Source organism: Kwoniella shivajii, chromosome 3, assembly GCF_035658355.1.
Source record: "Kwoniella shivajii chromosome 3, complete sequence".
Classification (NCBI taxonomy): Eukaryota; Fungi; Basidiomycota; class Tremellomycetes; order Tremellales; family Cryptococcaceae; genus Kwoniella; species Kwoniella shivajii.
In genome coordinates this window covers 1,609,632-1,633,259 of record NC_085910.1, presented here as the reverse complement: position 1 = coordinate 1,633,259, position 23,628 = coordinate 1,609,632, and the positions used below count along the sequence as shown (strand labels likewise).

The window sequence follows — 23,628 nt, the reverse complement described above, 5'->3', positions numbered from 1 at the left end:
AGGCGAACAATGTGCTTATACTGCCTATCGAACACCCCAAATTGATTTGACAGTGTTTCCCACAGACTTGAATAAAGGTGTGCAGCTTGACACGCATTAGACACCTGACTACAAAAAACTGGTATTGATAACAATCCTAAGATCGCCTCTACGAATCAGTATTGCCACCATAATTGAAAGATCGAGTCCGATTAGGTATAAAGACCGCAACATTTCAGAGAATTGAGAATGTCCCGATAGGCATGGTCTGATATTTGCACTCGCTAGTCCTTGAAGGTAGAAGAACTGTTCACAGACACTAGAATCCAAGCGAGACCTGTTCGGCCCAGCTGAGTGAGAAAGGGCATTTGCGGCCCAGGCAAACAAGCGAGGTATCAATGAATTAACAAGTCTTGCAGAGAGATCGGGTGATAAACAAGCACTTTGATCCAACGAACGAGAGATAGAGGCAGGAAGTCGTCCAAGTGGTCTCTTCCTCTGAGCTCGTATGATTAGCGAGCTCGGTTGAGCCTTATCGGAAAAGAAAGCATACCGGGTGAAAGAAATATGACAAGAAATAGGTTGATGAATGTTGGCACAAAATTGAATGACCAAGAAATCGAAACCCGTGTAGATATCAAGCGAGCTTCATAGCGCTGAGATAGCATACACTAGTAACAGCCAAAATCTCCGGCACTTATCTGAAGTGCCGTTCCAAGAACCCTTGAGACAAGCATCATGATATGCCCAACTTCGTGTCCAGGGTGACATTCAACATACTCACTCACAGACATGATTTGAGCATCTTCGGCATCATCGGACCGGAGAAAGACTGGCCATCATCAGAGGACATCTTTCTCATAATTCTGTCGCGACCCTCTTCTTCCAACCTTCCAACGAGCTCCGTGCACCCCTCAAAAGTAGGCACTATCATTTCCTGTTCCTTCGATGCTATCGATGCTATCGATTAATCACGCACAGAGACAGATGACGTAAACGGTCGAGGATCAAGAAAATGGGGAAAATGCGCCACCTTGAAGGGTGACGATGTATGTTGAGTCGGCGATATAATTATAATCCCGGTCATAACCATGGTAACATGCAGCAGTATTCATCCACTCCGAGATGACATTCAAGTCACTTTTGAAACATCGCTTATATATATATATATATATACAACATATCATATATCATAGACTTCAATCTCTCATATAGCGAAAAACAAACAGCTTTCACGTCAAGTCAACTCTCATATACGACTCGGATTGAAGAAAAGAAAGATTGATCAGACAACTTGGAATATCATTTAGATAAATTCAAACTACCTCAATCCTCGTGACGTGTTTCTCCCTCCCATCGACGTCGGGCGGGGATGAACATCTAAAACAACAAAAACAAATCTATCAAACCCTTCAGTACCCTTCCATCTTCCCCGAAGTGACGTATCGCCCATGTCAATCCCTCCTCCCGGTCTGGGAGGCGGGGTCAGTAGGACCGGTCCACCACCGGGTTTCGGAGGTGGGAATGTCGGTGTGGTAACGCATTCACCGGCAAGCGATGCCAGTGGGAATATATCAAATGCAAATGGTAGCGCTGGAGGAGGTGGGGGAAGAAGAGATGGACAAGGTGGTCCAGCAGCTATCATCAGAGCTCAAATCTCATTCTTGTTAACGACGTTTACAGAAGATACGTTTGATAAAATGTCTAATGAGATCAGAACCGTAAGTTTTCCTTCGAAGCTCATGTTGCATCAAGGAAGCAAGATAGTACATACTGATTCACTTCTTCCTCGCTCAGCTTGCATCGTCCAATGGACCTGAAATGTATCATCACTTTCTCAGACGAGCAGCAGTCGTGGCCAACCCAATCATCCAAACACTCATACAGCATTCTCAACAATATAAAGATGATCCAGCGGCTCCTCCTCCTCAACTCCCTACATCAGGTCAAGCGGCTCTCGTTTGGCGTCTTCTTGTCACTGAAGCTATAAGAGCAGCTAGAGACGTTCAACTCGCACCTCATTTCTCATTCATCATGTTGTCCCCAGCGCAATCACCTCTTCCTCTTCCTTCCCTTAGATTGTTCAACCTACCACCAGCACTACTATTCTCTCTCTCTGCATACACACTCGCATCGCCCCATGTATTCCCTCCCTCTCATGCATCGTTCCCGGTATTTCATGCTATACTATCACAAACATTCCAACCTACGATGGAATTGCTCCGATCTCCCGGTGTCCCTTTTTGGACCATCACATCTATCCCGGGAAGAGAACCATACTCCGAAGAATCAACCCATGATTTGACATTACAAGAAGCGAGAACTCTGATTTTAGCATTATTCCCTCGTTCCCAATCATCCTCAGGCGGAAATCCGACATCTCGACCCGCTACCCCTACAAATCCCACTTCACCTCATTCTTCTCCGCTCAATTCGATGCAACGTCAGACTCTTCTTGGATCGCTTACAGTGAAATTTTCTTCTCCCGCTATCATACTTCAAACTCTTTCAGCTTTGTCTCCAGGTGGACCACCAAGAACTCAAGGATCCATTCCCTTGGAAGACATGTTGTTCGAGCTAGGCGAGAATCTTACTCAGGACGAGGGAACTGTAGAAGCTGTCGTAGGAAGGTGGTGGGGTCCTTACCTATTGGAGGGAATATCACCTGAAGAGCAACAAAATCAAATCACGGAGGAGACATGTCAGGTAATTCATGGTTTATGTGAGGGTCTAAGGATGGGTCGTTTAGTGGATCCACATGGAGTCATTAGAGGAATGTCAGCAATCGTAGGTGCAAATTTCACTGACTACCCACGAAGACGTGGCTCACAATTACCCATAGCCATTCATATCTTGGCCTGATGTAGTCCGCTCGTTTGATTCTCCCCTCACCATCGCCGCATATCAAACATCTATTTCTCTTATCGTCAACCTGATACAACTCCCACCTCAAACACCTATACCACCTCTCGCTGGACTTTTGCCCGCTTCCCTCAACGCTCCGACGTGGGAGAATATGTCATCTCTCCTTTCAGTCCTGTCTCTTTTAACGATTCTCCCTCCTGACGCTATGCCTATATTCACAATGGCAACCGCGCCTTCCCCTTCATCTTACGCTCGTATCGTTGATCCTCCTTCGTCCGACTCACAGTGGAGCAAGGTAGCTAGACAGCAAGCAAACGACCTTCAAGGTGCTGGTCTCTGGAACACATTAGGGTTAATACAAGTCCTCGTCAACGCTTGTGGCCTTGCAGAGACTGATCATCCATCGGAGAGAGAAAGGGAAGAAAGAGCAGACATAGGACGAAGGGCAACTGATATGTTGGAAAGTGCAGCTAAATTGGCTCCGGAATTAGTCTTGCTTGCTTTGGAAAAACTTCCTGTGAGTCTCACTCTGTTTGACACAGCTGACAAGCAGAAACCTCTCCCGCCCTCCGTTGCCAACATGCACACTCGTCTGCTTGCAGTCTACTTGTCATCAGCTCCAACTGCGATCACTTCCTCGGCTCTTGTGTTCCACCAGATGTGGCAAACGAGCCCTGAAGGACTACTTTCAGTGTTATTGGAGTTCTACAGTGAGGACGAGAACAACTTGGGACGTATTGTTGAAATCGCTACGGAGCTCAAGGTGAGTTTCGACGAATCTAGGCGTGCGCATAGAGCTGATCCCGCTCATTAATAGGTTCTTGACATTCTACTTGCATCCGAAAACCTTCACTTCACGCTTGACGTAGCTGCTCTCGCTTCCAACAAGGAGCTCTTGAATCTGGAGAAATGGCTCGCAGACGGTATCGAAGTCAAAGGTGGAGAATTTCTAGAAGCCATTTTTGATTTCGTGGAGCACAAGATCAGACTGGAAATTGATCATCAACATGTCCCAGAGTCTGCTCCTCCCCTCCTATTCACCCTTGGCACCAACGTTTACTCCATCTTCATACGTGTGGTCCGTAATGCGTCTGATCTTTCTCGTGAGGATGTTGCTCGATTTAAACACCTCCGTACGGATATTCTCATTTTACATCCTCGTCTTCTCAATCTCCTACCTGGCAGCAAAGCAGAACAAGGTTTCACCGAGGCCAAATTTCCCAAAGAAATCGTGGACAAGGTGGATGAAATGTACCAGCAAATGTACAGCGGTCAACTCAAATTGGATGATGTAATTGAGGAGCTCAAACGATGTCAAAAATCCGATGACCCAATGGATCGAGATACTTTTGCTCATGCCCTCCACTCACTTTTCGACGAATACAAGTTTGTTAAATCATATCCGGCAAAGGAACTTACCATGACTGGTCTTTTGTTTGGTGCGATTATCGATTACCGTCTTGTCAAAGATACCTCGGCTTTCGTGGCCACTCGATACGTGCTCGACGCTTGCAAGACTCCCCCTCAAGAAGCCTTATATCAATTTGGTATCAATGCACTGAGCATCTTGCGAAACTCACTGGTCGACTTTCCTGGTCTTTGTCGATCTTTACTTGAAATTCCTGCCCTTCACGAATCACATCCTGTACTCATCAATGATATACACCAGGCGTTGATCGAAAGAGAAGAACTTGATATGCAAGGGGGCGTCAAACTCGCTTTCCCTGCTCTTCGATTACCGATTTTGATCGAAGAAGGTGATGACGAGTTTAGAGAACCTGAACCAAAAAAGAAGGATGCTTTCATGTTCATCATCAATCAAATCGCTCCCAGTAACTACGAGTCCAAAGCGCAAGAGCTTACTCATCTTTTCGAAAATCAATACTCCCGATGGTTCGCTCATTACTTTATCGATGTGCGGGTCAGTCTCGAAATGAACCGGCATGACATCTACATGCAGATTATCGACGCTCTTAGATCGCCTGTCTTCGAGAAACATGTTCTTTGGGAAACATACCGAAAGGCCAGAGATTTGCTCAACTCCGAAGCAACAATGAACTCTGCTTCTGAAAGGACAACACTCAAAACAGTCGCAAGCTGGTTAGGTAAGATCACTCTGGCAAGGAACAAACCCATCAAATTGCGCGAACTGTCACTCAAGGACCTTTTGATACAAGGATTCGACACCAAACGACTCATTGTAGCTATTCCCTTTGTCTGTAACCTCATTCTTTCTTGCAAAGACTCGGTTGTCTTCCACACGCCAAACCCTTGGCTCATGGCTATCCTCCGATTACTTGCGGAATTCTACCACTTCGCAGAATTGCGTCTCAATCTCAAATTCGAGATTGAAGTCCTCTTCAGTAAACTGGGAGTTGAATTAGAATCGATCGAACCTTCCAACCAGCTTCGATTGCACGTACCTCCTCCACCACCTCAAGAAGAACTACCCAACCGACTAGATCTCGAACTTCAACGGGCTACAAGCGATATTATGAATGGTGGTCAACGATTTGCAGAACTTCCAGGTAACGAAAACTACGCTCGAATTCAGCAAATACAGACTGAACAAGCCGCTCAAGCTGCCCAAGATGCGATGACCCGACGAGTCGATGAGCTCATCGCTCAATTGCCTCAATACCTCATTTTCAACCAGGACTACCCAATTTTCACCGCTCCTACTCTCAAGCGAATTGTTCATCATTCCATCGACCGGGCTATCAGGGAAATCATTGGTCCTGTCATCGAACGATCCGTCACTATAGCAGGTATCTCTTCCCGTGATCTCATTCAAAAGGACTTCGGTATGGAAGGGGATGCGGTCAAGATGCGATCCGCTGCTCACATGATGGTGCAAAACCTGGCGGGCAGTCTCGCTCTTGTCACTTGCAAGGAGCCCCTCCGAACTAGTATGATTGGCAATATCAAGCAGATGCTGGAACAGAATGGTTATACCGAGGATTCTATGCCTGATGCGATGATCGCGGGAGTTGTCAACCAGAATTTGGATGTCGCTTGTTCGGTACTCAAAAAGGCTGCTCAAGAGAAAGCTGCCAAAGACATTGATGTCAATCTCGCACCTCAGTATGCCGCTCGAAAAGCCCATCAGAATTCACGATCTCCAACTCCGTTTTGGGATGGTGCATCTTTCGGTTTCACTCTTTCTCACAACGCTCTTCCTGATCCACTCAGACTTCGACCAGGTGGTCTCACTCCTCAACAGTTCAGAGTATATGAAGATTTCGGTGAACCTACAAGAATGATCAGTCACCCTACTCCACCAACCAATGGTGACTACCTCGTATCCCAGTATAGAGATCTTAACCTGCATGACGGACTTGTGCCTTCGGAGATCAAACGTGGGCCTTCTCCTCGAGGTGCATTCAACAACCAAAATATCATGGAACCTCCTGAATCTGTTGCTTCGCCTCAACCTATTCCACCTCAAACAAGCGTTGATAAGTTTCATGAGCTCGCTGCGGAGATTGAAAAATTACTGGCTCAAGCTCCTGTAACCAACATTTCTGCCCTTCCTGCCGATCATGAGATTAGAGCTCTCATTAGAGGAGTAGTCATTGTCGCCAACCAGTCCGTGCATAGAGATTCCACCACTCTTACTATTGGCCAAAAAGTTGTACAATTACTTTACAGATCGACAGCTCAACTGGCTAGAGAAGTTTACGTCTACCTCCTTCAACAGCTTTGCGATCTTTCGCCCAAGGTCAGTAGGGAGGTGAAACAATGGTTGGTCTATGCCGAGGATCCAGTGAGTAGACTATCCCAATGTATGATCGTGCCAATACTGACAATCTATTTTCAGCGGAAATTCAACGTTCCAGTCACCGTCACCCTCATTCGAGCTCAATCTATCAGCGTACACGAACTCGATGCTGCTTTGGCACAAGTCATTGTTCGAGCATACACTCCCGAAGTCATCGATTTTGTTGCTCAACTCATCAGGGAATGTTCTATCTCTGACAACGCATTTATCCCAAGGAACGGGTTCGCCAACAGTTTGGCTGCTCTACTCAAAGCGCAGGAAATTGGTCGAGTCACTCCTGCGGCCGATGCTCTTCTCGATGAGCTACGTGGTGGATCTGTCAGATCTCCCGCTGTTCCTACTCCCGACGCCAAGCCATCTATTGATACTAAGCTTCAAGAGAGACTCTCGCACTACTTCCTTGAGTGGGTACGGGTTTTCAGCACTAGCAAGAATCCAGAAGTCGCCTTTGTACCATACATCACTTATCTCCAAAAGGAAGGTATTCTCAACGGTGAAGACGTTTCTTCTGCGTTTTACAGAACAGCTATCAACACAGCTGTTGATCTAGATACTGCCAAGCTCCAACAAGGCCTTTTCTACGGTACAGATGCTTTAGCTAAACTCATCGTTTTGATCGTCAAGAATTACGGTGACAAGAGTGGAACTAGTAGTGTCTCAAGAACTGTATACTACTATAACAAGATAATCACTATCATGTCATACTCGCTCGTTCAGAAACAACTGGAATTGGGAGATGCGTTCAATCAACGACCTTGGGCAAGATTTTTCACTAGCATGTTGAGCGAACTCCAATCTGTTGAGTACGCTTTACCCGAGATTTACCTTGGATGTTTGAAACATTTCGCCAATAACCTTGGAATCACTCAACCCACCTATGCACCCCGATTCGCCTTTGGATGGATCTCAATTGTATCTCATCGATTGTTCATGCCCAAATTACTTCAAACTGCACGAGATGATGGATGGCCGGAGTATCATCGATGTGTGATGTGGTTACTAAGATTCTTATCTCCATTTTTACAATCTGGCGAAATGACCCCTTCATCAAGGTCGATCTTCAAGGCTACGATCAAGTTGCTCGTCATCTTGATGCACGATTTCCCTGAATTCCTTGTCGAGTTCTATCACACGTTGTCAACTGCCATCCCACCTCATTGTGTCCAGATGAGAAATATAATACTAGCAGCTTTCCCTCAAAACGAAGGTCCTCTGCCTGACCCATACAAAAGGCTGGATCAACTCGTTCCAGAAATGCAAAGATTCCCAACTGTTCGATCGGATTACATCGGCGCTTTAACAGATGGTAACCTTAAAGGAGCGATAGATCAATTCGTACGAACTGGTGTACCAGCTTTACCTGCTATAGTAGCTGAACTCAAGAATAGAATAGCAGTCAAATCGATTGGCCAAGATGGAAATACCACTGTCACTTGGAATCATACATTACTTCACGCCGCTGTGTTTTATCTGGGTACAACTGCTGTTGCAAGAAGATTCTCTCAGACTGGGGTAGTCGACTTTGATGCCAAAGCACCTGAAGTGGGAGTTCTGACCGGTCTATCACATGCTTTCGATGCTGAAGGTGAGTTAAATTCCCTCTGTTCATTTTAGGACAAGATGACCGACGTTTGGGTTTTTCGTTATATAGGACAATACTATATCCTCAGCGTCATTGCAGATCAGTTGAGATACCCTTCAGCACACACATCTTTCTTCATCCATTTCATCTTGTTCCTCTTTGGAACGTCAGCAAGACAGGAGCCACCTTCCGTCATTCCTGAAAGGATTGCAAGGGTACTTCTCGAGAGAACTCTCGTACAAAGACCCCACCCTTGGGGATTGTTGGTCACCTTTATCGAATTGCTCGACAATGATGCATATGGATTTTGGAAACAACCTTTCGTCAGAGCTGAGGAAGAAGTGTATCGACTTTTCGGTCAAGTCAGGGGTAGTGTAGTTGCCAGAAGGGAGTTGCAAGCTTGATCAAAAGGTATCAAAGGTCAGTAGTTAGGTGAGTTCAATCTTCGGTGGTTTCCCGCCTCACTTAAAAGTAGAACTCAAGCTGACCTACCATTTCAAGTTTCGTATACGATAAAGCGCTGTATCTTTCAACGATAGAAAAGAATATTCTCCATTCACAAATACCCAAAATAACTGTTTCTTCTGTTCTCAACGGTTCTTATATCACGTTTCTCTTCCGATTTCGCGAGCGCGAGAAAATATTGTTTGTCCTATTAGTAGAACCCCACATCAATCATATATACATCAAATCACTCCTTCTCTTTGCATTTCCCCCTTCATCCTGCCGACAAGGTTCATCAACAAAGAAAAGAAAAAATCAATAGATCAACATCAAGAAAGGGAGGATTTAAAATTTCAAGGATGTATCTGTTATATTTTCATATCTGTTCTATCGAAGAATAATCATTTTGTACGATTTCTCAAGCTCCTTTTTTTCTTTTCATATTTCCAGTTTCTAGAGGAGGAATATTCTCGCTTCGGAACCTTTTCTCCGTTTTCTATTTAACTATTTTTCTTTTCATGGGGTTTATTTATATTTTTAATTGATATATCTATATTGAATAAAGAGGATTATCATTTTGATGAGGACAACACCAGTCTATAATCAAGATCAATTCCTATTCTATCAGTTTTCACCTTTTTCTCTTTTTTTTCTTATTCTTATTTAGCGGCGATCAGTCTCGAAAAAAAATAGATATATGATATGAGATAGTTAATCTGTGTAAGGAATTTTGGAATGAGATGAATATGAAATAAATGATGCATTATAAGTTTATATCCTGTATATCACAAGAATCATGATATCGCTGCAAGCGGTTTATTATCAACGGTGGTGCGCAATAAAACTTACCAGTCGTTGTGATATTGATATTGATCTACCCCTTAGATTCGCTCCTCCTCCTGACCTCCGTAGCGTGGATGGTCAACTCAGTGATCCTCAAGTGATCCAAGTGGGACTCGACTGGTACATAGGTACAATTACTACACTGATAATGGTAACATTTCTGCCACCAAAACATGGGATTATTTGCCACTCTAGTGAATTTGATTCCGTTTCTCGTTTCGCACCTTCGCCTCTTTCTTCGACTTTGAATCAATTACTTGCAGAGGACGTATCTTTCTCTTTCTCACCGTTCTTTTCATATATCCGTCCATCTTGATTTGTTCAATCAGCCCATTGGTCCGAAGACCAACCTTTCGACTCGGTCACTCACTGGAGGTATCACTTCAAGATGTCCGAACGTAAGGTGTTGAACGTGAGTCTATACCTTCTCTTGAAAGGGTTTGTTCCATCATGACCTTCAGCTGATCATTTCATGGGCAATATTATGATATATAGAAATAGTAAGCTCATCTGAAAACTTCGTCTGCAGCGAGAAACGAACTTAGCTTACAGGATGTGAACGTTTGTTTTATAGCTTTCCTCCGGATTTCGATCCGTCGAAGATCAAGCGTCGTAAGATGCCTAAGGACCCTCAACAGGTCATTAGACTCATGGCACCCTTTTCAATGAGATGTAATAGATGTGGAGAGTATGTTTGTAAGTAGAGTCTCAGATGTGATTAGCAAAAATCTGGCAAACAATCAGCTGACCTTCATCCCGCTGATACCATAAACAGACAAAGGAAAGAAATTCAACGCTCGTAAAGAGACTGCTCAAGGTGAAGAATATTATGGAATTAAAATATTCAGATTTTACATTGTAAGTCAGCTTTCTCACCTAATCAGGAAATGAAAGGGGAATGTATCCACAGAAAAGTTGACCGATCTCTGATGCCAATGAATTAGAAATGTCCAATGTGTTCATCCGAAATAACATTCAAAACTGATCCTAAGAATGCAGATTATACATGTGAACAAGGAGCCACAAGGAATTTCGAAAATTGGTCAGAAAATTCAAAAGCTACACATCTGCCAGGTGCAGAGGCGGATGACGAATATGATTCGGATGGTAATCCATTAGAATCAAAGATCGAGAAAGACGCAATGGCAGATTTAGAAAGAAGTCAAGAGCAAAGTAGGAGAGAAATGGAAGCAATGGATGAATTAGCTGATCTAAGGTGAGTAGATCTCCACCTGTTGAAAGATAGCATGTTATCGAGATCCTAAAGGGTGAAAGCTGATTCTATACATCTTGTTTTAGGCAACGTAATGCAAGGTTGGAATTATCGAATGTTTCTGCAGATCCAGATGCAATGTTAGCGGCTTTACATGCGGAGAGGGTTTCGGTTGAAGAAGAAAACAGGAGAAAAGCTGAAGAAGACGAGGATGATGCTTTGGTCAAACAATTCTTCTCCAAAGTCCCTGCAACTGGCTCAGCACCAACCGTTCGCAAAAAGAAGTCGAAACCTGATTCACCGGATGGAGAGGTTGATGGTCTTGTAGAAGATCAAGGCAGTGAAGAAGGAAGTGAAGAAGAGACTGCTTTGCCTGCTGCTCTAACTATCAAACGTCGCCCTGCACCTGGTAACGCCACTGGAATAGCTGAACCTTCAGTAGCTAGTATCTTAGCTGCGAAAGGGAAAGTATTAGATGGTCAATCGAATGGCAGTAATGCTCCAGCTGCAGCACCGGCACAAGCTAAAAGGAAAAGAGAGGGAATGCAGAAACTGCTCGGTATCAAGAAGAAGGCAAAGGCTTAGGGAGATCCCTTTCATAGTGGAGTTCCGCTGGGTTTAGCGTTACTCGTTACTCATGTATAATCTGTTGTATCACCTTGTCGCCCATTTCCATCTCCAGATTGTCTCCCAATCAAGCACGCATGAATACGGAACAATTCATCATTGACAGACTACGTGTTATATAATCAATAAAAGACGTTATAAAGTGTAGCTGAATCTGTGCGTTGATCACAGGGTGGAGCGCCTCCTATCCAACACAATCTTCCGAGATTGGAGACCATCGCAGGAAGAAGTTTGAGTTGTCTGTAGGTTTGGTGAGGGTAGTGAACATATCATACGTATACATACGATTTATCTAGCGTACATATTGATGGATGTCAATCTAACATCGCAAGTTGAAGGGAATTGTTGAGTAATCGAAGTGGAATGAGATAATCGGCCTTCGGTATGAGGACCTGTTTTCGCTAATATACGATATCATTAAGTCGTGCCTTCACCAGGTTCTATGGTACACCTCAATACCTCCGATGGCCTATGAGAGGGTAGTGAGACGATTTAGCTCTTTGGGTGCCACAAGATTGTGAAATGGTACTTACCATGATAGTTGTCATCTTCTGGTAAATAATTTCGCCTACCCATGAAGGCTTCGAATCTTGGTCCGAGTTCTGCATATAATTCTGAAATCTCCCTTCGTGCCCTATTCAGTTCTTGTCTCTCCTTTTCCATATTATCAAATTCATCTTTCCAAGCTTCTCTTTCTATATGAAGCTTCTCCACTGTGTCTTTCAATTGTCTGAGCTCGTCGTGAGCTAGGTTGAGATGTTGAGATAATTGAGCAACAGATCTTTTTCCCTCATCCAACTGTTTCTTCAATCTCATGTTTTCCTCTTTATCCTTGGTATAGACAGGAAACGTGTTTCCGGAAACCCTTCTAGCTTTCTCAAGCTCTACTCGCCTTTCTTTTTCTTCAACAAGATCATCCTGAACTTGAAGTAAACGAACTGTAGTGGCATCTAATTCGCCTTTAGTCTGAGTGTACATCCCTTTCCACATTGCAACGATTTCGTCGTTGCCAGCATCGCCTTCACCTGGGTTCGGAGAAGCAGATCTTTCAGTTTGTCGATCCTGTTCATTCTGTTGAGGAGGTGAAAGGCGATCGAACCCTGTTGAAGGGGTGAGGAGAGTTTGCTCGGGATGGACTTGATTTTGAGAACCAGGTTCAGGTATATCTTTGCGTGACAGATTGAATCGGAGATATGTTTTGGGTTCTGAAGGAGGGGTGGTGTTTTGATTCGAAGAGATACTTGCTGCAGCTTCAAGTTGAGAAGTGGGTCTGTCTTCCTGTTCGTCGATTCGAGATCGTTTGATGGGTGCGGGATCATCGGGGATTGTACTGTGACGTTTATTGGATGACTCCTGCAGACGGATATCAGCGAAAGGCGGAGGGACCCGAGCTTCTTGGTGTGAGGAGGATGAGGAAGAAGAAGCAGCTGCTGCAGGAGACAAATCAAGTCCATCGTTGAAAGGAATACATCGTTCTCTTGAGCGCATGGCATAGTGTTTGACGCAACGTTCCTTGTAGAAACATCGATTCAGGGTTGAACAGAAGAATATATCTCCTCTACAAGGGTAACCGTCACAGTAATCATTATGGCTATTGATCACACCAGTGTCAGTCTCAAATAGTACAAGAAGGTATGCATGGTAAGGATCGCAACTCACTGATACCATTTGACAGAAGGGTTGAGTTGATCTTTGACAAAACGTTCTTTCATAGCAATGACAGTACGTGTATTACCGGGAGTTTCGTTACCGAATTTCGCTTTACTTTCATATGCCGATACGGGCAAGGCTATTATTCCACACTGTACCATTTCTTCTGAAGTAGCGAATCGTCGACATTGTGCAGTACACACATGATTGTTGGCAGGCTTGGATGGTCCGATATCTGGCTTGGAAGGTGTAGATTGGGTGGAGATCGCAGGATGATGTCTGGCGAAGATAGGTGAAAAGAAAGGTGGGCCGGCGGTGGTTTTAGCCATATGTTGTACTACTATTCTCTCTGCTCCAGAGCTTGATTGACTGGCATCCTTCATAGGATCGTTGGGCCCCTTTGGGACTTCTTTAGAGCTGAAGATGGACATGGTAACACTCGTTTGGAATGATTCGTCGTTGAGAGCTGACAGGAGGAAAGTTGAAAAGACGCAAGGTTGATGTAAAAAAAAACGGAGCGGGAATTCGGGGGATGGTGCAAACTACGTACGTCTACTACGATCAAGGTTAGTTATGTTACTCCGCGCGCGGCCTTTCGGGCCCGGACCCTGCGTCACTTGACTGCCTTTGTTTGATGTGCGTCGCCCCAGAGTGCGATGGTGCAGGACTGCTTGCTCCCCTAGTACGTTCATTCATGCATAACGACGTGTGAAGACGTGCTTTTCGTTTTGACACTCTTTGTGCACGCCGGTCACACGACACACTGTTCGTCGCTATTGCATGCCATCAATTCTTGGACAAGGCCAGACCTGAAAAATCGATGCAAGACAGCGTGCCAAGACAGATCTCAGATATTCAAGTCACTCAGGTGCGATGTCCTCCCACCGTTCTCATACATGAATATTCTGCATGCTTGTGCGCTGTAGACTTGACGATTGGTATGTGGATATCTACACATACGGTACCAGTCAAAGGACCTGCATCCAAGTTAAGAGGAGAAGATGGGGCCAGAGAGCGGAATATGACTATCATGGAAAGAACGTAATGATTTGTGGAAGAGACTCTTTACGTGAGTTGACAATTACTACTGTCACGATGCAGCCATCATCTTTGAATCGCGACACAACCCTCCGTCTTCACCTTGTCGTTAAAGGGTGCACAGCTCATAGTTCGGAGCATGCATCAGAAGGACTGGGATGTTCGAAACAAATAATAGATACGAAACAGAGCCTCCTTTTTTCAGGAATAACAGTATGTCACCACAGCACAAAGGATGTTCAAAACCTTTTCAGCTCCTTGATCATCATTCCCCCGAGATTTAGCGGATCGACTGTTTCGTCGCCATATACTAACGACATGTTTTAAGTCAGGGCTATGTACCTTCATTCTGCAATTCGATGTTTCCTGGTCGACAAATCAATACATATCACGGTTAACATTTGGCCAGCTTCTGCACTGAGATAGGCGTGAGTCTGCCAAGATCACATACCTACCTCTAAACAATCAACAGAACGGAATTCAGGATATGCCAGTGCCAAGTTTGACTTGGATAGGATACAACGCCGTCCGTCTCACAGCTGTGATATTTCTAGGCTGGGCTCTGGCTGCTCAGTTTATAGCCATTAGTGGGTAAGTGTTGAGATAGGAGTATCGAGCTGAAACCTGCATTCGGAAGTGATATATCAGGTTATTCTGATGCTCTATCTATACAAGCCGCAGCGTCTTCTGACGGAACGACCACATCGAGTAAAACCTCTCTCGTACCAGGCATAACATCTTCAAGTTCCAAGAACCCCTATGCCGCTCCTTCTGTAAAGGCGACTTCAGCGACGACGTCTGCACCCATAGGTGGAAGTACTGCCTCCCATAAAAGGAGGGGAATACCTGTCTTAGCTGAAGACGTGCAGTCAGTGAAGAGAGACTTGAAACCAATACGTAAGAGGGAGAATGATGACGCGTTACAGGTTGGCGAAGGAAGCTGGGGAATGTCTTCCATCCCAAGACAGCCAGGAGGTCTAGTGTAAGCTATACCGTTGGTCACGAATTATCTTGTTCATTGACAATTTACTTGTGTAGCTTTGCGATCCTATCACGTTTACTCATTGGTGAGTTACTAAGTATTTGTTCAGTGCTTTGCTCATTCCTCAAATATAGCTTCAACGCTTGCGGCGCTCGTACTAGGTCAGCTCGCTTGGCCAGAGATGTTCGTATATCAGAACTTGCCGTGGTTGGGACCACAGAGTACTCCGATATGGTTAGGCTTAGTGCAGGTTGTGTGAGTCTCATGAAATTTCGAATGATTGTCAACAGGGTGACAACAAACAAGCTGACATATATGATTATATAGTGTGGCAATCGAGAATTTGCGAGTATAGTGAGTACCAGATTCACATCATGAGTGAAAGAACGATGCACTGACAATGGTGTTGTGACCGCAGCGCAAAAGCGACAACGTTGTTGCCTTCATGGGGATTGCTCGCTATAGGACTAACTAATTTTACAATTGTAAGTAACGACAAATCGTTCTTCCGTTCTTCCTCTATTCCAGCTGTACACTAACCTGACTTTTCCCTCTTCTCTCACAGGGTGGTGTCCTCCTTTTCTTAGGACGCAAACTACCTAAACATCCAGCACCACCATTATATTTCAATCTTTCCGTTCGACCTTTATACTTTCTGCCTCCGCCAAAATGCTACCATGAGATTCTTCATCCGTCACATTCAAAGCGTGATCCCGAACATGGTATGAAGAATTTACCTCCATCCAATTCTCACTCAATAGGTCTGGATGACGAAAATGAAGATCATGATTTTGATGGTGACGGTGATAAATATTCTATACATTCAGAAGACCAATTACCTATTCAAGCACAACATCAAAAACCCAAACCTTCTTCTCATCCTGGATCTGAAGAGAACGTTGAGAAATCATACACAGACGTTAGAAAAGGTGGCTATCCAACTTTTTCAGGTGGAGGAATGACAGATCCAATGAGACAAGTTCCAACTGGTTTCATTGAACGTACGAAAGATGGTAGGAAGATTGAGTTTATTTCAGAAGATGGGAAATCTACTAAAGCACCTCAACCCCACAGAAGCAATTCACCTCCTACGTCTTATAAACATCCTAAGAACGAAGTAAAGATAGACAGAAAACAATTACCACCTAGAGGTCAATCTAGGACAAGAGCCTTGACAGCTGATATTCCTCCAAGTAGATTTGAGGAAAGAGATAAAACGCAAAGAGCGAGAGCTGATAGTGTTGATACTCTCACTTTGATAGCAAGAGGTAAAACCCTCGAGGAATCGGTTATTTGTAACTCACGAGAAGCAAATGAGATGAGTAATGGAAGAGAAGCTCAGATGGGAAGATCTAAGACTTTGTCCTCCATGACATTTGGTCCCGTGTCTTCTCACAGGACCCGAGAGTCTGAAAGACCAGTCCCCAAAATTCCATTGAGAGAAAAACCAGAAAGACAGTCCAGTGCTTCTACGATATCAGCGACTAGGGAGATGGGTCCGAGATTTCCTTTCCCACCTTCTAGGAAGGTTGTCTCGATTGACGGTCACGCTACGGGTGATGGCGCAACTTCACCAAACAAGATAAGTGTAGCAAGGGGATTAGTCATGGAGCCTAAAGGGCCAAAACCTCCCTTGAGATCGGGTTCGAAGAGGGACCAAGTGAGGAAAGCAGACTCCACGAACGCATTAGGCGTTTCGCAAGATAGATCAATGATCAAGAATGTTCAGCAAGAAGATAGCAATGAAAGTAAACAAGTCGAATTTGACAGACCCGAAACAAAGAAATCTAGCAGGAAGATTCATCCCAGTAAAGGGTACAAAAGTGGGGATGTCAGAAATGGCAAGTCTCCTTTAATTCTTAGATCTCCTGAGACCCCTGCTGCAGTGACTCCTCTTCGACGATCATCCTCGACTGAATCACCTCGAAACAGAACAACTTCCAGTGCTTCGTCCACTTCACCCAAGCATAAATCATCTCAGCGCCCTCGTAAGCGATCTGCTACGTTAGCCGCTCCAGTTCCTCTTCAGCCATCTCTTTCTCTGAAACGATCCAGTTCCTCTAGATCCACACGTGGGGCAAAAACCGCCCGAGGTGTAAGGTTCAACCTTTCTCCGGCAAGAGAGAGTGATGAAGATTCTCAATGGTCAGATTCTGAAGAAGGTGAAGTGAGAGAATTAGCTCCTAAGGGACGTATAAGTATACTGAGTACTGCAGCGCAAGGGGTAATGACTGTCGGAACGCCTCGTTCGACAATGGAGAGACCAGAAAGCTTTAGCATTGACGATGTATCACCGGACGACTTCATTTACACTACCCACAGTGGTAGCGAGAGAAACACAGTCAAGAATAGTCATGATCTCTCGACGGAAGACATGAAAGACCTCACAGATAGAGGGAAGAGGAGAGGCGAAACAGGGATCTTGGGAGGAGGATATCTGAATGGCGGCAAGGAAAATGCTAAGATATGATTGTCTCGGATGTGAGCAATGTGCCGTTGGATAGGGACTTTTGGGGAACATCAGTGTAATTATAGTCGAATGACCCCCCATGGTTTAGATCAATGTACATACATAGTCAATGAAATTATATACCCCCGAACATCTTCCATTTTAGCCGCTCAAACTGAATCCCACCAGTTCCCTGCACCGCTCCCATTTGTTTGCGTGCCAGATCTCTTCTCTTCTCTATGGCCACCACCACTCTCAACTCTTTTACCGTTTTTTCTTACTATCACGCCTAACCCACTACTTATACCTTTTCTACCTCCACCAGGAAATTGCTTGATCTTCCTCGCTTGTAACGTGCTCTCTTCGTCCCCTTCATCTTCATCATCCTCCTCGTCTTCGTCATCTCGTTTTCGTTTGCCATTTGCGGCGGGAGTATCGGTTTTTTTGCCTTTGGCAACTTTGGCTCGATAAGCTTCAGTAGTGTGATGTAGTTGTTTCTCCCATTCAAGTTTGTGCAGACGATACAATGCCATTGTAGCTCGAGCGTCGGTGACCTGTGATATCATTCATAGGTTAGTCAAGTAGCCTTATGATGAGAAATCGTTGACCATTCAGGTGTTGCTGAGGGGGGCTATGGAACGATCGCGGATAGTCAGGCGAGGTTAATGATAACTCACCGAACTGTGCGATCCTTGCTGTATTCTAATACCCAATTCCATTTCCGACAACTTCTTCAAACCGGGATGCTTGTTCTTCGCCTTTTCACGGAGCATCTTACACTTCTGAGTATCTCTTATCAATGGACTAGGGTGACTGAGGAGTAGAACCTGAATAAGAAAAGCAAGGGTATAGTCAGCTGTATGCTGTGGGCTCCGTCTCGACCATCAATGAAAGGAGACTGGCTCTTCCGGGGAGATCCGTACTCACCTTGAGATCATTGTCTACCGCATGACCAACTACAATTCTCCCTTCGCACAATTCGGCTACTTGTTTTTGAACATCTTCGAACGCTGGCGCACCGATCATATCCCTCTCCCTTACTCCAGATATCCAGGTTCTCCAATCCGTCACTTTTTCTCTCGGTTGAACGAATGTGTCTAGTAAGATATGTCCATGGTAATTGACGATAGAGACTCTTGCTAAACATGATTCGGATCCGTTGGGTCCTGTTCCTACCATCTCGCAATCTATTGCAATGCTACAGTGGCGTCAGCGAAAATCCAGCTATTGGTAGATCATGAAAAGTATAAAAGAATGTATTATATATATGTATGTCTATGTCAAGCAAACTTGATTGACGCCTTCTTTCCAAGGTTACATGGCTAGAAAGACATATTAAAAGATGCTTACTAGTTTCCAGGCCTGCATCATCATCAGCTATATCATCTGACATAGTATGATAGATATCGACTTACGCTTTCTTGGACTCGTTTAACACGTTCTTGCCAGTAGCCAATATTCTTAATTCCTCTACTAGGGGTAAATCGGAAGGCGAAGGTAAGAGTATAACATCTTCTTTGGTATCGTTCGCTGCAGGGACAGTAATTTTTGACGGTCCAGCAACAGGAACGCTGAGACAGAGTACATTTTAGCTTTAATCGCTCTTCGTGATTCTGCACAAAGGCTCACCTCGAAGATTGATCGTTTCTGTCAAAATCCGATTTACCAAGATATCTCGAGATACCTCCTAATCCATTCGGTTTTGTTTTTTTAGTTGAATTTATGAAATCTCTTCGAGCTTCGCTTTTCTTTTGTTTGGTACTTTTCTCCTTGTATTTCGGCTCGACCGGTGATAGGGTCTAGACAGAAAAGTCAGTCTGATTCGTCCCAGGATGTATAAGGGCAAGGGATGAATTCACCTTTTGTAATTTTGCCCAATTACTACTCGGTTGAGCTGGTAATTTGCCCTATTCACACACAGATATTTCCGTCAACTATCAAACCACTCTCTAAAGCGCCTGTGGTCGATTACCCACCTTGTCTGCCTTGCTCATGATGCTATGTTTTTGTCTCGTGTACAAGCTGAACTGAACTGTAAACAATTATTTGAACTTTCTCTTGGTCAACCGGTAACTGATCCCAAAAAAGCTTTTCCAACTTTGTCTCTGGCGGCCTTCACCGCTCCTTGTCCTCCACTCTTGATCATTATTGTTGTTGCATTTGAACAGGGCCTTCTTGCATATACTCTCCCTCATTGTTCATAAATTCCATAACAGACAAACCACCAAGATGAGCTGCGCAGACGATCTCACCGCTGACGATCTGAATGAGAATGTCACTACTGAGGTATTGGAACGAGTCACGGCTGGAGAGGGGAGTAATATGAATTTATGGGGTCAGATTGATAAGGACAAGTAAGCGTCAATTGGTGTTCGTTTCAAAGGGGTCACCGCTGATCGAAACTAGTGTGACGGGTCTCAATCTAGCAGACGTCAATTCAGCACCAAAAGTGATCAAAACATGGGATGACAGACTAGACGAAGAGAATTTAGTAGAATCGGGCGTTGATGACGATGTAAATGAACAAGAGTGGCCAATGAACGGAGTATGAAATGCTGATCGTAGGTGACAGTTGATACTGCATATACCGTTCATATCGTCATTACGACTTCGAACACTATTACTACATCAACCTGCGCCGGGACATCCTCATCGACCTTCGCGTTTACGATTATTTGCGAATATACCGAATTGTCCTGATTTTCAAGATTTAGATTCAATGACTCCTATAATGGATCTTGATATTTCTTCTCCGCCGAATGGTGGCCGAAGATTGCCCGATGGTAGAAGGGATATAGAGGAATGGGGGTTGAAAGTGCAGAAACTCGCCAACGTGTTTAGTGTCACTCTTTACTTTGTGAGTTTGTCATCACCTGACAAGCCGGGGTAATGCTGATCCATTTTGATTAGTCCGAAGCGGAGACTTCACTTCGATCGTCAATGTTTTATGTTGGTTTCAAAGGTGATCCCAAGACGAACGCGATGGATATGTCAAAGCTGGGTCAAGTTCCCGCTCAAAATGCAGCGGATAAGAAAGTGGACGAGATCAGTGAGAAGAAAGGTGCGGGTTATACAACCATTAGATAATTGGACTTGGCTGTAGATCCTTTTTAGTGTAGTTTTAGCTTCAAGTTCTCCTTGTTGTATATATTCACAATCAGTTTCTGTGTATGCATATTGCGACATTTCGAGTGACATTCAGATGTCATTAGATTGAATGACCAGGATATGAGATCAGGTGCCCTCATTCTCCCCCTTTTACTTTTGACTGTTGTCTAAAACATCTTTTTATTGTGTTTAATCTACGCGCACCATACCTCCGCAATGTTCCCTTCCATTTTGTGCCTCTCCATCCAACATTTCTCTTTAGCTTATCTTGCACATGATTTTACGAGTCTACATAGCCTAAGCATACCTTGTCGATCATCTCCATGATCTACTGGATCTAGCTATCATAATCCAATTACGACACACGCTCATTTCCTGCTTTCCATTCTTTCACACCTACACAGCATTGTTGCTGGACAACCGTGCTCCTCTCGGGACTCAACAATCATCTTCATCATCGTGATAGATTGTAATCTACACAACTATAGTACATGAATCTTCGAAAACATCAGTCCCCTCATTGGTCCTACTGATCAGTCAATCTTTGATATGTCATACAATACAAACGACAACCGCTTCACCCTGACGGACTATACCTACGATGGAACAGACGAGCAAAGCATGCAACAACACGCAGAAAGCAGCTCAGCCGCCATCGCAAGATCAGCATATAGTGATTTGGCGCCAGCACTGAAGGAAGGAACCGCAATGACATCTGGGGTATCCCCTAATCTATCACCCCCAGCTGCTGCTTATCGTCCAAGAGCTCAGAGACAACCAACGGATGGGATACCTGCTAGTTCTGGTGGATTAAAGCTGCATGATTATGTGAGTATACTCCCATTGTGAACGGAATGTAAGCTGAAATCCTTACCGTCACTAGCCCCCTTCCTCGCCGCATCTCTTCCCGCCCTCTTCCCCTTCTCAGTCCTTCCCCAATCTTTCACCTGCCCAATCCTACTCTTCAACGCAGCACCTCAACGCTCCTTCAGATACACCTCTTTCCGGCGATTACGAGATCAGCATCGTTCGCGATGAGGAAAGGGATTTAGAAGGTGATAGAAGATCAACATACAGTGATATGAGTGAAAAGCACGCCGGAGGGTTCGACGAGCCAACGACTCCTGCTCCTGGGATGAAAAGGATGGACTCAAGCAAGAGCAGAAGTGCATGGTTCAAAGTAAGTCGCCCCCTCTCTTCATGTTAGGAGAAACTGAGCAACGCGCAGATGATTCCCTCCACATGGTTGACCAGGTGGTTATCGGCCACTATACTTCTCGAGACAGTCATCAACCTGGCTATTGAGGTGATTTGATCGCCTAGCTCATCAATGGGATATCAAATGCTGACCCCCCAAAACAGGGTAACATCCTTTATCGCTTCAACGAAGAGGTCAAGTCGTCTGATTCAACCGATCTGGAATTGGAGAATAGAAGGCGGCTCCCTATATACCTAATCATTTTTGGTCTTGCGCAGTGAGTATCATTACTCTCATAGACCCCGCAAGCCATCGTTTCGTGATTCAAGCTGACATATGTCGTCTGCCTCTCTGTCGCTTGTCTCACTATTATTCGCACGTCCCCCTCTCCCCAGTCTCTGGCAAATCGTTCTCACTGTCATTGCCATTCGAACGAAAAACACTATTCAAGTTATCAGCGTCACTGCCTTCAACTACGCGTTCCTTGGCTATGCCATCATTCAGATTTACGAATTGCGCAAGATCTTAGGGGACAACTTGGCGTCTGAACTCATTGATGACGAAGAAGGCGCGACGCTGATGACTATCCCGCTCAACGTCTTGACGGCGTTGATCATTGCCGTCGTTGGAGTTAGTTGTTTTATCCTGAGTGGATTGAGCTTTTACCTGCAAAGAGAGTTTGGGTGAGTGACAATGTATGAGAACCATGGCGAGCGAGCTGATTCATATCCCATGTAGATGGCAAAGATACCGTTTCTTGGGAGCAGATCTGATGATCAGAGAATATTACTTCAAGTTACAAGTCTTCGAGTGTATATGCTACTTCTCAGCTTTCTTCTGCGCAGGATTTGGAATTCAGGTGAGTTGCTGTGATATCGATGAAATGATCCAGCTGACTTTATCTGCTATAGTTCATCTGGCTCGGTAAGCTGCCAGCTAGAAAATAAAACTTCATTCTCTGACTCTTTTTCAGTGCTCAATCCCGATGACGTCGAATATATCATAACCTGGGTCGCTTTCCCTTTACTCCTCGTATTCTTGGTCATAGGCAGATGTGCAGCGAAATATGAAAACAGATACCTAATGGTGTGTACAACGATTACATTTATCACGCTGACGTCTATACAGGCCGCATTCATGATCGGTTTGATAGCAGGATGTGCATACTTCATTTATAAACTCGCAAGAATATGGCAACAAGCAGATACGACCTACCGAACTCTAGCTAAATCATTGACTACCTTTGACGCGCTAAGTTTGGTCAGTCTGATAGCATGTGGGATTTGGGGCGTGTCGGTCTGGTTAAATTTCGGTAAAGGGTTGAAACAAGCTCGTAAGTCAACCCTTTCCGTATCATTAAAGCTGATTTTATCACAGTTCTCGCAAGGCCCGGTGCGATCTCCTCGGTTATAGGCATGTGGAGAGCTAAAAGTCGTGAGACTCAGGAAAAGGGTCAAGAGATGATATTAGCTGAAAGAAGGATATCTATTGACTAGATTTGGTAGTATATTAAGTTTTTGTTGGGTTTTGCTTTTCATACTTGTATATATTTGAATGGAGAGGGCCCCAATATGCAGACGATCGATCCAAACGATAGGACTTACGTTCACCTTCCAACTATGCATATGTGTGTAATACTACAAGAAACTCTGCGAAATAAGCTTTTATGATTCCATGCGAATCCTCCCTATATATCCATTGTAATCCGAATTATCACAAACCTGACAAAAGTGAATGTGGCACATGCGCGAGGTGAAGTTAAGGGGTGGGTTTATTTGTTAGATTTCTATCCTAACATACATGTATACCTTCCCAACACCGATCTAAATTCGCTATCCCATTCTATGCTCTGGGTAGACCATACTATAT

At 44.5% G+C, this 23,628-nt stretch overlaps 7 protein-coding genes across 7 annotated transcripts; 5 read left to right on the top strand and 2 right to left on the bottom strand.

Moving 5' to 3' along the window:
• Positions 1-1,430: 1,430 nt before the first annotated feature.
• Positions 1,431-8,611, top strand: IL334_002793 (uncharacterized protein; the record flags this gene model as incomplete). Its single annotated transcript, XM_062934531.1, has 6 exons — positions 1,431-1,700; positions 1,777-2,766; positions 2,822-3,607; positions 3,662-6,610; positions 6,665-8,210; positions 8,277-8,611. 6 exons carry the CDS (start codon positions 1,431-1,433, stop codon positions 8,609-8,611), a joined length of 6,876 nt encoding a protein of 2,291 aa, XP_062790582.1.
• A 1,500-nt stretch (positions 8,612-10,111) lies between these two features.
• On the top strand, positions 10,112-11,292 carry IL334_002792 (uncharacterized protein; the record flags this gene model as incomplete). The annotated part of the gene is made up of 4 exons (XM_062934530.1): positions 10,112-10,190; positions 10,270-10,352; positions 10,439-10,710; positions 10,794-11,292. The coding sequence occupies 4 exons, from the start codon at positions 10,112-10,114 to the stop codon at positions 11,290-11,292; spliced, it is 933 nt and encodes a 310-aa protein (XP_062790581.1).
• A 330-nt stretch (positions 11,293-11,622) lies between these two features.
• IL334_002791 (uncharacterized protein) lies at positions 11,623-13,415 on the bottom strand (the record flags this gene model as incomplete). The annotated part of the gene is made up of 3 exons (XM_062934529.1): positions 11,623-11,735; positions 11,868-12,925; positions 12,994-13,415. 3 exons carry the CDS (start codon positions 13,413-13,415, stop codon positions 11,623-11,625), a joined length of 1,593 nt encoding a protein of 530 aa, XP_062790580.1.
• Positions 13,416-14,509: 1,094 nt separating this feature from the next.
• Positions 14,510-17,474, top strand: IL334_002790 (uncharacterized protein; the record flags this gene model as incomplete). The annotated part of the gene is made up of 7 exons (XM_062934528.1): positions 14,510-14,613; positions 14,660-15,004; positions 15,061-15,089; positions 15,139-15,259; positions 15,332-15,358; positions 15,423-15,489; positions 15,570-17,474. The coding sequence occupies 7 exons, from the start codon at positions 14,510-14,512 to the stop codon at positions 17,472-17,474; spliced, it is 2,598 nt and encodes an 865-aa protein (XP_062790579.1).
• A 149-nt stretch (positions 17,475-17,623) lies between these two features.
• IL334_002789 (uncharacterized protein) lies at positions 17,624-19,447 on the bottom strand (the record flags this gene model as incomplete). The annotated part of the gene is made up of 8 exons (XM_062934527.1): positions 17,624-18,007; positions 18,131-18,280; positions 18,381-18,651; positions 18,804-18,815; positions 18,869-19,024; positions 19,083-19,252; positions 19,313-19,360; positions 19,430-19,447. 8 exons carry the CDS (start codon positions 19,445-19,447, stop codon positions 17,624-17,626), a joined length of 1,209 nt encoding a protein of 402 aa, XP_062790578.1.
• A 235-nt stretch (positions 19,448-19,682) lies between these two features.
• Positions 19,683-20,540, top strand: IL334_002788 (uncharacterized protein; the record flags this gene model as incomplete). The annotated part of the gene is made up of 4 exons (XM_062934526.1): positions 19,683-19,807; positions 19,860-19,968; positions 20,026-20,310; positions 20,364-20,540. 4 exons carry the CDS (start codon positions 19,683-19,685, stop codon positions 20,538-20,540), a joined length of 696 nt encoding a protein of 231 aa, XP_062790577.1.
• Positions 20,541-21,110: 570 nt separating this feature from the next.
• On the top strand, positions 21,111-23,255 carry IL334_002787 (uncharacterized protein; the record flags this gene model as incomplete). The annotated part of the gene is made up of 10 exons (XM_062934525.1): positions 21,111-21,389; positions 21,445-21,741; positions 21,790-21,867; positions 21,924-22,036; positions 22,155-22,442; positions 22,498-22,618; positions 22,671-22,683; positions 22,733-22,845; positions 22,888-23,092; positions 23,137-23,255. The coding sequence occupies 10 exons, from the start codon at positions 21,111-21,113 to the stop codon at positions 23,253-23,255; spliced, it is 1,626 nt and encodes a 541-aa protein (XP_062790576.1).
• Positions 23,256-23,628: the final 373 nt, after the last annotated feature.